This window comes from Lathyrus oleraceus, chromosome 2 (assembly GCF_024323335.1).
Source record: "Lathyrus oleraceus cultivar Zhongwan6 chromosome 2, CAAS_Psat_ZW6_1.0, whole genome shotgun sequence".
Classification (NCBI taxonomy): Eukaryota; Viridiplantae; Streptophyta; class Magnoliopsida; order Fabales; family Fabaceae; genus Lathyrus; species Lathyrus oleraceus.
The window spans coordinates 262,609,770-262,623,128 of NC_066580.1; the positions used below are offsets into that span (position 1 = coordinate 262,609,770).

Genomic DNA, 13,359 nt, shown 5'->3' on the forward strand with positions numbered 1-13,359 from the left:
TTTTAAAGTAAAAAATGAGAGGGAAAAGTTTTGCTCTAAATATATTGGAGGATAAGACACCATTTGAGGTCTGGTATGGTTACAAACCCTCCCTGAATTTTCTTAAAATATTTGGTTGAATCTAGAGACACTTAGCACGAGAGTCCGAATTAGTTTAATTGGAGACAGTTCTTTTATCTCTTTTATAAAAAATGGAGTTGTGATCTCTTTTGAAACAGGACACTCTTCAATGGTTTTGAGGATGTTTATAATTTCATGAATCTAGTCGGGAGTTCCTTCCCATTTTTCACCATGTATTACTTGATGCCTTTTTTCCCTTTCTACAAAGACATGTAGATAACACCACTGATGCAAATGCCATGATTGAGAAAACAATAGACATTTATGATTAATCAGAGCCCAGCATGTCATGTTTGTCTGGATTTCTTATTGTCAAACAGATGTTGGTAGTAGCATTCACTGAGTACAACATTAATGGCTGAATTGGAATGCTCAGAGCTGTCTCCCTATAAAACACACTACAACTTGTGTGTTACTATCAAATTTCATTCCCTCAATAGTTCTCTTCTTAGGTCAAAAACTCACTTGTGTAAAATTACACTATATCATCAACAAGAAATACTGTTTTTTTCAAACACAAATTTTCCATAATTGCACTGTAAACTAAAACATGGCCAGCCCAACAAAAAATGCTATAGAATTTCACCTGGTTGAAACAATCTTAGTGAGATCCTGCCTTTACATTCTTCAATTATATTTAGTGAGCAAACCTATTTCAGTAAAATAGACTTCCACTTCTAAACATATGATACATATATTCACGCTTCAAAAGAAAGGAACGTTCATCAATACTTTCCCTAACATCTACATCCAGTCATCTGTAGGGTGCCACTTACTCGAACGAAGGCCTCGGCATTAACAAGTTTGGCAAGTCATATGTAAAACTTTGACCGTAGTTATTTCCATCTGACTGAAACAAAAGCTGAAATACGTGTTTCAGACTTAACATCAAAGTTCAACTTTCATCTGATTTGATACAGCATTACCTACAAGAGTATGAAGAAACAAGGTTGTTTATATTGAGGAAATGTAATTTAAGAAAATGGCTTATTTGTTTTGGGAATTTATACCGTCCACATCTTGGTTACTCGTGGGAGCAGTTGTTGCAAAGCTCATTTGTATAACATTGTGAAGCTCATCCTCCCACATATCAGGCATCTACAAAAATGTATCAAAATATCACATAATGTAAATATTGTCGGCGAACAAACCCTATGTGAATGTAATTTGGCTGCAAAGGATGGTATATGGAATGTTTGGAATAACTTCAATGTATTGATACCTGATTTGGCTCCTTGAACCCTCCACTCAATTGCGGATGAATAGCTCTACGAAGGATATCGGACGGGTTTGTCATGTTTGGAATAACTGACTGAATCAGCCCTGGTTGAGATTGATGTAATGGAGGAAAATTCATAGCCATCTCTAAAGGAAACCCTAGTGCGGATGAAGGACCGGGCCGTTGGTGAAGAATCTGACACACAATGTTCAGAATACAGTAATGCAACGTCAGACAGAGTTGCACATATCACGTTTTTTTTTCTAACCGGTGTGTAAATAGATTAACAACTTACATCTTTAGCAAGAAGGCCGTCGATATTAAAATCCAGCCGTGGATTTACTGTTGCAAGTTTCATAGATAAAAACTGTCAAAATAGAAAAGACGGGGCCGAGTTAATTTCACATGAATAGAATGCAAAGGGTCCTAAGAATGTGTGTCAAGCATTAATTCAATATAAACGTAAATTGGAAAAGGATGGAAATGAGGAAATCTACCAAATTATGAATGTTGATATTGTGCTGAAGTAGAACTAAAATATACAGGGCAAAACAATTACATGGATTAAAAATCTCTGGTGGGAAATTCAAAGATAAGAGTTCAACTTCGACTATACCTCAACTTGTCGTTGAAGTGACTGTACATAGTTGATGATTTCATCCAGCATCACTGCCTTGCCGGTGACCTGCAAACATCAACAAATTTTGAAAGTTAAAAAGAAAGCAACCACGCAAAGGCAATTATAAAATAGAATAATGAATTTCTCTAGTTTGAAATTTAGAAGCCACCTTGCTGCATCCAGGCACAAGTTCCTGAAGAAACTTCATCCTTTCACTTATCTTTTCCCTCCTCACCTGCAATGTATTTCTAATTAAAATTTCTTCATTAAAATTCCTAATTTTCTTCCACAGATAATTTATCACAATATCTTACCCTCTCTGCAAGGCTATGGCTGTTTGTTGCTTGACCCCGCCGAGCCCTAACATGTATATATTCCTCCTTAGGTGGATCAGAAGATTGAGAGCCCTGTTTGGCATTCTTCCCAGAAACCTTGGTGGTTGAAGTTGGCTGTTGGTCTCCCTTCTGTTGATTCTCACGGTTGTCCTTTGCTCCTTCACTTTGTAGTTCTTGAACTTCATTAACTTTATTGTTATCAGCATCCTACCACGATGAATAAATCAATCACATTAGGGAAAAGAATATCACAGACACACACATAAAACAAAATAAAGCTCACAATTCGCAAACCATACATGTCCACTTCTTTTTCTTTTCTTCGAGTTTAGTCCTTTAATAGAAGGCTCCCCACTAGTAGTACCCTCCAACATTGGCGAACCACCCTGTCCACCACCACCATCACCATCTCCCGACTCACCTCTATCAGAATCGTTAGCATTCCGAACAAGAGCCTGCTTCTCTTCATCTCGAGATATGGCATGAGTCTCGCGTTTATCATTCATTAAAGGGCTTCCTCTAGTAGCCAATTGCTCAACAGAGGGAGACACGCCTTTTGTAGCTGCTTCAATTACATTAGGATCACTACTCTCTTGTGATTGTCCACCAGTTGCTATTTTCAATCCAATGCCCGTCGCAAGAGCATCCCTACCACCATGAACCGCGCCACCAACATACATAGCCATGGATTGAGGAATCCCATACGAGTTCATCGCATCACCGAAATTCCCTCCACCGAAGCAAGAGAACCTTGCAGCCCTTTCAATGAAACCAGAATCAGCTGGAAACTGAGATAAATTCTGAGGAAAAACCCCTTGTCCATTTGGTAAAAAACCATCCCCTTTCAACATAGAACTAGCCTGGTTCCAACCTATTTCATCATGACCACCTCTTCCAAAACCAAAGCCATCTTTTCTAATTCCAACCGCATTGGAAGAGCTCCCATTGTGTTGAACATTCATCTCACAAAATCCCAAATTCTGGGAATTTCCTGAATGTTCCCAAAAGCTAGGACTAAAAGAGTCCACCATTGAGGCAGAGGAACATGAAGAAGAACCAACCAAATCCCCTCTATTGATATTCATAGAATCACCAATTGAAACCAAACCAACAGATGAATTCACAAGATTACCACCCTCAAATCTCCAATCAGGAGGCATACCAGAAGAGTAACTCATAGGATCCCCATTTCTATCCACCTCATACTTTTCTTTGTCACTCATATCAAACTAAAATGAGAGAAAAATTGATCAAACACAAAGGGTACTTTCAGGTTTTAATATTAGCCAAAGCAAATAGTAGAACATGTACAGCACAAAACAATGATGAAAAGCTTGAAGTAAGGGGAAAAAAAGAGAGACAAAGAGAAAGAGGGAAATAAATGATGAAACAAAAACCAAGTACCAAAAAGATGTACCAAAGGTTCACACGAGTTTAGCAGCTACCATTTCCAAAGCTTGAAAGTACCAAAAATTGATAAAGAAGGACCCAAAAGACTAAAAAAGAGTGAAAAAATGCAAACAACATTGATTTCAGGATAAGAAATAAGGTGATTGAAGCCCTAGTAAGAGAGAGTTACAGATAATAAAAAACCAAAACCAAAACTAAAACCAAACAAAAACAAACCCTTGAAAAAAGAAAGAGAGAGAAAGATAAGACTTTAAATGAAAAGTAGGAAGAGAAAGATACCCAATTTCTGATTCTGTGCTTCTTTTAGCACGGTTCCTTCCATTGAAGCTTTATTTTTCCACAAATCAAAAAAACTTTAATCAAATTAATCAAAGGGGTTTTTCTTCCTTTGATAACAAGAGTGTGGGGATAGAATAGAGAAAAAGGGAAAGAGTATTAAAGAGAGTGAAAGAAAAGGGGAATGGGAAAGGAGGGTTGATTTATATACCTCACTCACTCACTGAGTCGCTCACGCTTACATAAAAAAGAGAGCTTTTGATGATTAACCACCGCCACTGCAATTCTATAATAATCTAATTACCTGCCCCTTAAGCACCTCTTCCTCAACTTTGAGAAATTCATAATCATTACTCCTTTCGTATCACAATCATTTAAAATAAAATAGTATCCCAAAATAAATGATGAATTTTAATTTTTAATTTATTTTTTTTAATTTTATTGTTTAATTAATATTATTTTTATCATTCTTAATACTTCTAAATGATAAGAGTATTTTAATAAAAATATTTTTTTTTAATTATTTTGTTTCTCAATCATGTAAAATGATAAATTACATATATTTCTCTCTTTCAATTATTTATTTTTTAATCATGTAAATTGGTAAATTACATATATTTCTCTCTTTTAATTATTCTTTTTTCTTAATCATGTAAAATGGTAAATTACTATTCCATCTGAACCATAATTGACAGACCCATTTTGAATAATTAAGTGTCTCAAAATGAATGAGTTATTTCAATTTTTTATGCACATTTTTCAATTTTACCCTCTAATTAATATTATTTTTATCATTTCTAATATATGATAAGAGATATTTCCTCCATTTCTTTTTAAATGTCATTTTTTTTTACTTTTTACGCATACCAAAAAACCTAATCATTATTGTTATTTTTTAAACAATAATTCTCATTTTATCTATAATATCCTTAATTATATATTACATTCATTTTACTTTTTCTCTCTCCCTAATAATTGCATGAGGATAATTTTGACAAAATTACATTTAATACTATCTTGAACTTTACAAGTGACAATTAAAAAAAATAAAAATTTATCAAGAAAGTGACACTTAAAAAGAAACGAGGGAGTACTTTAGTAAAAATAGCATTTTATCTCTTTCATTTATTCTCTTTTTTAATATGTGTGAAATGGTCAACTAAATTATTCACGGTAAGACGGAGGGAGTACAAAATATCTCATTTGTATGTTTTTTTTTATTTTAAAAAAATTATCATTTAGATATTTATTATTATTTTTTTATTATTATATTTCTATTTATTAACTTTTATTTTATAATCACTTTATTAAAAATATTATAGTAAATAATATTAGTTTTATCATTAAAATCACTATATTTTAATTATTTTTTTAAGAATAGTGTATTACTTAAATAAAATATATTTTTATGAGATGGATGATGTCTTCTAACGAAAATAAAGTAATGATTTTAGTGGAGTTTATTCATTGATGGGATTAAGGATTGAACATTTTATTTTGAAAAAAAAATTATCAAAATTGTTTTGAATAAAGTCGTTGAAATAAAGTTGTTAAACATGAGAAAGTATGTTCTAACAATCATATTATTTATCTTTGATGATAAAGTATGTTCTAACAATCATATTATTTCTCTTTGATGATAAAGTATGTTCTAACAATCATATTATTTCTTTTTGATATTTTTGATTTCTTAACAATAAAAATAGTTGATTTTTTATAAAGAGTCCAAAAATTTAAAAATAGCAATGTTATATCTCCGAAGTAGTTTTTAGAAAATTTTCATCTAAAAAATATTAGTTACTTTTTTTCCTTCTATTTTATATAAATTTTATTATATTTGCTAATATGAGATATTGATGATGGTTTGTAAATAAAATAAAAAATAAAATTATCATACATAATGTGTTTATTAACCACTTAATTAGATGACATTAGTTTTATATGAAAAGTTTAAAAAGAGGTTTGGAATAATGTGTTTACTATTTTAAGTATTACCAAATGTTTGAAGTTTAGACCGTCAGTAATGATGATAGTTTGAGTTTGCAAGTGACATTGCCAACTCTTACATGGATTGTTTTTCTGTTTATCTTATTACACTGTCCTTTATTACTTCTTGAAACAAGTGCATGAGATCTTTAATATGGTCAAGGACCCCAAATCTAGCTGGGTCATCTCTACTCATTTCTTTTTTCCCTTGTGCTGCATTATAGTATTAAATTAAATACTATAGTACTACATAAACTATAAACAACCCATATGGGTCTTGCACTACGGTGGATTATTATTAACGTTAGCTGCATTGTCTAGGTTCTTAGGAAGACTCAGAAAGAAGAAGAAAAAACATGAAAAGAAGATACATTGTCTGTCATATTATCTTATTGTGATTATTAACCTCTATTATCTTGTTTGGTCTTCATATTTAATTATCTATGGGATTCCTTACATAATTTTTCTACTACACTAGTATCTTGTAGTATGCATGTCTTACTTTTTTTTCCTACTGCCTATGTCTATGGAAACAGAAGAAATCATTAATTTTGTAGCATTAATTTTGTAGCATTATTGCATAGGAGGAATAATTATTTTAAGGTACAAATCTAGCTCAAATGATTTGAAAATATAATATTCGAGTATTTTGTTTATGTCAATTATAAAATAATTAATGTCAATTAAAAAATAGTAACAATTTAGTTAATAGTTATGCATGAAAATTAAAGGGAGGAATGTGAATTTGAATATATGACGTTGTATTTATTTACCTTTTTAAAAAAATGAAATTACCTTTATAAAAAATGATATCCCAATCAATAAACTACTTGAGAAAAAAAATAATGAAATATATAATCTACAAAGACTTAAAGAAGGCATTTAGAAAATGAGTTAATTGGAGTAGATGGTGCATTTAGTAAATCCTTGGTTATGGGAGGAAAGATATCTAATAATGGCTCCATGTATATGTAAGGAAAGTTTGAGACAAATGTGAAAATTTCAGGTTTAGTCATCGTTAGAAAAGAAGCTATTTTCTTATGTTCAATCAAACTCTAAGCTAGAATGAGAATAAGTTGAGACTTGAGATTGTGCTACATGGTCCTCTCGACCTTTCACAAAATAAATGGGAAATGATTTTTCAATTTTTAAAGGACACAGTCCACATTTTCGGACACTCAAAAATATTTTTCATATAATGTGTTTTTGGATGTATTTAAATTCACATTAATAAAAATGTTACAAATGAGATATTTTTATTTTACTTCATAAAAATGTTCGAAGATGCACCTCCAAACTTTAAAGATGTATTTTCATAATGTAAAAAAATTGCTAGCAATATTTTGATAGATTAATTTTATTTTGTTATTTAACTATAAACTATTTTTTTTCTAAAAGAAATATAACTACTAATTGCATTTTCATTTCACATTCAAATGAAAATTTACAAAGTTGAAACTCCAAAAGCACCATTGAAAAAATTGAAAAGATAGAAATCATGAATAGAATCACGATGGATTGGAAAAAGGAAGAGAAAATTATGAGAATCTAATATGGAGTATTATTATTTTAGTTATATGTGCTTCTGCTATATCTATGAATTTTGGAAATATATTTTTAGATAAAGTTTTTGAAAAAAAAGTGTCTCACTTACAAAATACTAAAATATATGTATAAAAGAAATGTTTAGAAATGTTCACTAAATTTTAAAAATATTTTTTATTTTTCACTGAAGTAGGAGAACACTTTTTAAGGATGAAAAAATAACTTTAAATAAATTATAGGTTAAGATAGTTGGTTGGTCTTTATAAGTTAACGAGTTTTTGATTTTGATTTATATAAAAAAAAAATTGTCTAAGTCCCTATATCTCATTTTTTGTGTTGATTTTAGTTCCTAAAGTCAAAATTCATAGGTTTCCTGTAGATTTTTCTTTGAATTTTATCTTTAGAAACTAAAATCAATACAAAAGTAAGATATATAGACTCAGACAAAATAAAAATATTACATGGACCAAAATCAAAAATTCGCTAATTTACTGGAAACAAAAATCTATTTAAATCTAAATTATATATCAATGTTATTATATTTTTTATTTATTTTATTTTATTTTATATGATATCATATAAGAACATTTTTTACTCGGTATTTGGATCTTATATATTTAAATTTCTATTGTTTAAAGTATTTATTTTAATGAAGTAAATATAACACGATAACTAATTTATTAAAAATTTAATTTGTTTAATCTTCTTTTTAAAATATTGTTGCTTATTGACAAATTAAAAAAAAGATTGAGGGCAACTTGTAAATTTCAATCTAAACTAAACTTCATTGTTGTCGATTTCATGTCAAATACGTAATTGCCTATTTGTTTTTTCTTTGTCTATATGACATTGACATTACTACTCTATCATGTTGTGTACCAATTTATTTTTTATCATAATATTTATGTTTGGTTGTTGAATTTGAGTTGTTCGATGAATGATAAAGTATTGTTTCGCTATGGTGAATTTGAGTTTTCGGCACGATGGATAGAGGTTTAACATGTAAGATTAGCACTCTAATGCTCAAACTAGTGAGAGAATAAAAGGTGGCGTGAGAGTGAGAATGGTTTGAATATTTGAGAATAGGTGTGTTTTTTCTCTTATATATTGGAAGCAACTTAAACAAAAAATGAGGAATGTGGCGAGCAGCGTGGACAGTCGTCTAATTGATCTAGACGGCTGATAATTCTTCAGAATTGTCTGCTTTAGACGAGGATAGAGGAACACAGGCTCTTCACCTTTTTTTCCCATTTGCTTCGTCTTTGGGCCTTTCGTCTTAAGCCTTGTGAACGTTCAAAAAAGTTGCTCCCCAAATCCATCATCCCTGCAAAAGTCCATGCTTACAAAGCAGTGAGAGAATAACAAGGGGCGTGTGAGTTGTTGGGACAAGGAACCACAAGAATGGGGATTTTCAATGTGGAGAGAGAGAGAGAATGATAATTGAGTGTGAAAATTGGATATATCATTAATGAGATACCCATTGGGGGTATATATATACAATTACATTGATTGAGGATCAATAACTAACAAAAAATAGAAAAAACTAAAGTTGTAATCCATTACAGACAGAGTGTAACCGGTTACTTAACACTTGTGTTTCTGCTGTAATCGGTTACCTATATCATGTAACCAGTTGCCGTAACTCTCTGTTTATTTTCTCCAAAGGGGTGTAACTGGTTAAAGCCTCGTAATAATTGGTTACAGGCACGTGAATTACATTTTTTCACTTAACACACCACCTTAATTCATGTGCTCCAAGTCTTTCAAGCCAATATGCTTCTTCAATCTTTTGAATACTTTAATCAACCCTCCTCAATCTTGGTCTTCACTTCTACAATACCCCAACCTAAATCTTCATTCACTAACAACCTATCTCAAGTAGTGAAACCTTGTCTCAATATGTTTGATTCTCTCACGTGCAATGGGATTCTTAGCAAGGTTTATAACAGAAATTTTATCAACCATGAGCGTTACAGCCTCACTCTCTTCACAACATAACTCCTTCAACAAATTCATCAACCATGCGGCTTAGCATGCATACAACAAAGATGCGATATACCCTACCTTACAAGAAGAAAGTGCCACTATCAATTTCTTACTTGAAAACCATGAGATTGGTGTTTCTCTGAACATAAAGGTGTATCCAGTTATGGATTTTCTATCATCTTTATCTCCCCACCAGTTGGAATCAATGTATTTGAGTAGACTACAATTTATGCCCTTTTCTGTTGTAAGAAAAAAAAATCCACAGCCAATAAAATCTTTGATATATCTTAGAATCCTTTTGCAGCTGCCAAGTGAGACACCTTCAGTCTCTCCATGAATCTGCTCATAATTCTGACCGTAAAAGCCAAATTCGGTATCATATTACGTAAGTATTCTAACGATTCAACAACCTCCAATAATGAATTGGATTAACATCTTCTTCATGTTCACTCTTTGACAGTTGCAGCCTTGGTTCAGCAGGAGTAATGGCAATGTTACAATGTTTCATTTCAGATTTTTTTATAAATCTCAAGAGCATATCTTCTTTGATGCATGAGAAGTCTCTTTTTGGATTTGTGAAACTCAATGTCAAGGAAGTATGTCATGTGACCAAGGTCGGTCATCTCAAATTCCTTCATAATTCACCCTAAAACTTATAAATGCAGTCTTCATTGCTGCCCGTTATCAAAAAATTATCCACATAGAGGCAAAGAATTATCACCCTTTCATTTGCATCCTTCTTCACATACACACCATGTTCGGATACACATTTGTTGAAGCATATCTCTTTTAAGAAACTATTTATCCTCTTGTTCCAAGTTCTCAGATCTTATTTCAAATTGTACAAACCCTTCTTCAATCTATAGAACTTTGATTCTTCATTCTCACAATGAAACTTTGGGGTTGCTCCACATATACCTCATCTTCCAACTGTCCGTCCAAAAATGAAGATTTGACGTCCATTTGATAAATGGACCAATTGTTGTTGTTTTTAATCCCAACAACCAATCATATGGTCTCAATTCCTCCTATAGGTGTGAATACTTCCTTAAAATCTAGTCCCTCCATTTGCAAAAATCCCTTAGTTACCAATCTAGCTTTGTGCTTCACGACCTCTCTTTTGGCATTTTCTTTGACCTTGTACACCCATCTCACACCTATGGGCATTTTCCATGTGAAAAATCAACGAGCTCCCAACTCGTGTTCATCTCAATCGATTCCAGCTCCTCCTTGATAGCACAAATCCATTTTTGATCACTCAAAACCTCATCCGTTTTAACGGCTTCATATTCGACCATAAGTGCAAAATGGACAAAGTCACCATTGTCATTAACTTCATTGTCTTGAAATAGATCAAAATCTTGGAGCCTTACAAGCAAACCTCTTTGCCTTGCTGGTCTTCTTACATTTTATTCGATTTGGGCTTCAATGACGGTTGTTTCTGCATTTTCCAGCACTGCAAGATTTTTTTTTTCAATGTTGTAACTAATTACAGCTTGTTGGTAATTGGTTACTGGTTGCTGCACTTCCTTTATTTCGTCTAAAATGACGTCTTTGTGGATCATGATCCTCCAGTTTGTTGCATCATACAGCTCGTAACCACTGATGCAACGATAACCTACAATTCATCTGCTCTCCCTTGTCGTCAATTTTCTTTCTAAGTTGATCTGACACATGTCAATATGCCACTGAACCAAACACTTCCAAGTGACTCATGTTCAGTTTGAATCCAGACCAGTACTCCTCCGATGTGATATTATCAAGCTTCTTTTTAGGGTATTTGTTCAGCAAGTAAGTGGTTATGGAGACAACTTCTCCCCAAAACTCTTTCGGCAAGCTCTATCCCTTTAGCATGCTTCTTGCCATGTTTAGGATGGAGTGATTATTCCTTTTAGCAACACCATTTTGTTGTGGTGTATAAGGTGGCACGACCTCATGTACAATACCCTCTTGATTAAAAACTTCCCAAAGTCACTTGAAACATATTCGCCTCCACCATCCATTTTGAGAACTTTGATTATGTGATTGATTTGCCTTTCAACCATGGACTTGAATTTCTTGAACACTTCAAGTATTTCATACTTTCTCTTGATTAGGTACATCCTTATCTTTCTACTATGGTCACAAAGGAATGTAACAAAATATCTATTTCCACCAATAGTTTCAACTTGCATCAGTCCACATACATCCGAATACACCACCTCAAGAAGACACTGAAGGTAGAGAAAAAAATAAGAAAGAGGGGTTTGAATTTTTTTCACAGGAATTAAAACAATTTTTGTAACAACACACACAAAGAAGAAATAATAACAACACAAACGATTTATCCTAGTCCGCTTGAAAATCAAAGCTACTTCAGTTCACCCGACCAAGGTGATTTCATCTTCAACAAGGACTTAATCCACTAATCTCAACAGATTACAAGGTTCATCTGGGTTCAACAACCTCTTAGCCCTCACAAGTCTATAGACCTAAACAAGTCACTTGAGGAATAAAAAACATTTATAAGAACTATAAAATGTTTCGCTAGATGCTTCTAGATAAGCAGTATAGACACACTTTAGGAACCGTGAAATATAACCACACAATATTAAGCAACAACTCTTGTGTGGAAACTTTTTCTGACAACAACAGTGGTGAAGAAATAATCAGAGTATGCAGCGTGAGTTGTTTTTCTTAAGAGTGGTGAAATGTTTGTATGATAATGTTGTTGTATCAAAGTTGTTGTTTTGACAAGTTGTGAAGAGGCCCTTATATAGCACTTGAGATAATACCGTTGGGGGAAAATTAATAAAGATTTCGTGCCAGATGTGGGAGACAAATATAGTAAATTCCTTGTCCTTTCCATAGTAGACTAGGAGCATAATCAAATGTTTCCTTAAAAGGATTTTATTACAATTTGACTGCTTCCAGCTTAAGATTCTAACAAGGTTACATCTGATGGTGTGTTTCTTAGCATGTGTCAGAGTGAGGTGAACATGATCAGATTTTTCAGAGTTAGAGTTTTCAGATATCTCTTTGCAGAATCTTCAGATAGAGTCTTAAGGTGATTGCTCCTTAGATGCATTTTGTTCAGAGTCAGACATGATTTCTCTTTGTGTTAGGTCAGCGCTTTTGGACTACTTCATATGCCAAATATTAGTTTCTTAAGAATTAGAAGGTGACTTATCAGAGTCATTTCAACTTAGAATCATGTACACTTAAGAAAACTGTTAGGGTACCAAATTGTTTCATTCTTTGTTATCATCAAAACTTAGAGATACATTGCAAAATCAAAATCTTGTTCTAACAATCTCCCCCTTTTTGATGATGACAAAACTTAGGATTTTGGTGAAACAATAAGTACTTTTTTTAAGAGATACTAAATTGAAAATGATCAGAGTCAGATAGAAGAGTGACCCCCCCTGAGATTAGCAATCTCCCCCTAAGTCTGATACTTAAAAATGTTTTTAAAGGTTTTTTTGGGTAGAGAATTTCTTACCAGATCTTCTTAGGTTGCTTGACTTGATTTAGTAGTTTCTCATATAATTACTCAAGCTTCCCTTGGTTCAGATAGGTCCTGAAAAATGACTTTGAACTATGCAATAATTTTATATTAGAATGTAAGCAATGCATTTCTGAGATTTAGATAAAATAATTCATCAAAAGACTTCTATCTAATTCTCCCCCTTTTTGTCAGACTCAAAAAGTAAATAAACCACAATTTCATTTATTAGAAAACTTTAGAAAGTACAGCGAGAAAAGATAAGAAAATAAGCCTTAGAACTAAAAACACTTAGAATTTTTTTAAAGAAAAATCCTAAAGTGTCTAAGGTTTAGATGGAGGAGGCATCCTCTGAAGTAGCCCGGCTAGCAGGTTCTGA

At 32.5% G+C, this 13,359-nt stretch overlaps 1 protein-coding gene across 2 annotated transcripts; it reads right to left on the reverse strand.

The window, feature by feature from the left end:
- Positions 1-671: 671 nt before the first annotated feature.
- On the reverse strand, positions 672-4,326 carry LOC127119092 (transcription factor bHLH49). Of its 2 annotated transcripts, XM_051049298.1 has the most exons (9): positions 3,983-4,326; positions 2,593-3,522; positions 2,273-2,500; positions 2,128-2,193; positions 1,956-2,024; positions 1,635-1,706; positions 1,343-1,534; positions 1,131-1,218; positions 672-1,046 (listed from the first exon to the last, which is right to left on the reverse strand). In XM_051049298.1, exons 2-9 carry the CDS (start codon positions 3,514-3,516, stop codon positions 1,009-1,011), a joined length of 1,677 nt encoding a protein of 558 aa, XP_050905255.1. In that variant the 5' UTR covers positions 3,517-3,522; positions 3,983-4,326; the 3' UTR covers positions 672-1,008. The 2 variants fall into 2 exon arrangements, with proteins under 2 accessions (XP_050905255.1, XP_050905256.1); XM_051049299.1 differs by having other exon boundaries at positions 2,593-4,311.
- Between the last annotated feature and the right edge of the window lie 9,033 nt (positions 4,327-13,359).

Coding starts and splice junctions, on each gene's coding strand:
- LOC127119092 (XM_051049298.1), bottom strand. CDS start 3,516: ATGAGTGACAAAGAAAAGTATGAGGTGGATAGAAATGGGGATCCTATG. Junction 1,535..1,634: donor ACGGCCTTCTTGCTAAAGAT/GTAAGTTGTTAA, acceptor ATTGTGTGTCAG/ATTCTTCACCAACGGCCCGG. Junction 1,219..1,342: donor GGTTCAAGGAGCCAAATCAG/GTATCAATACAT, acceptor ACATTTTTGTAG/ATGCCTGATATGTGGGAGGA.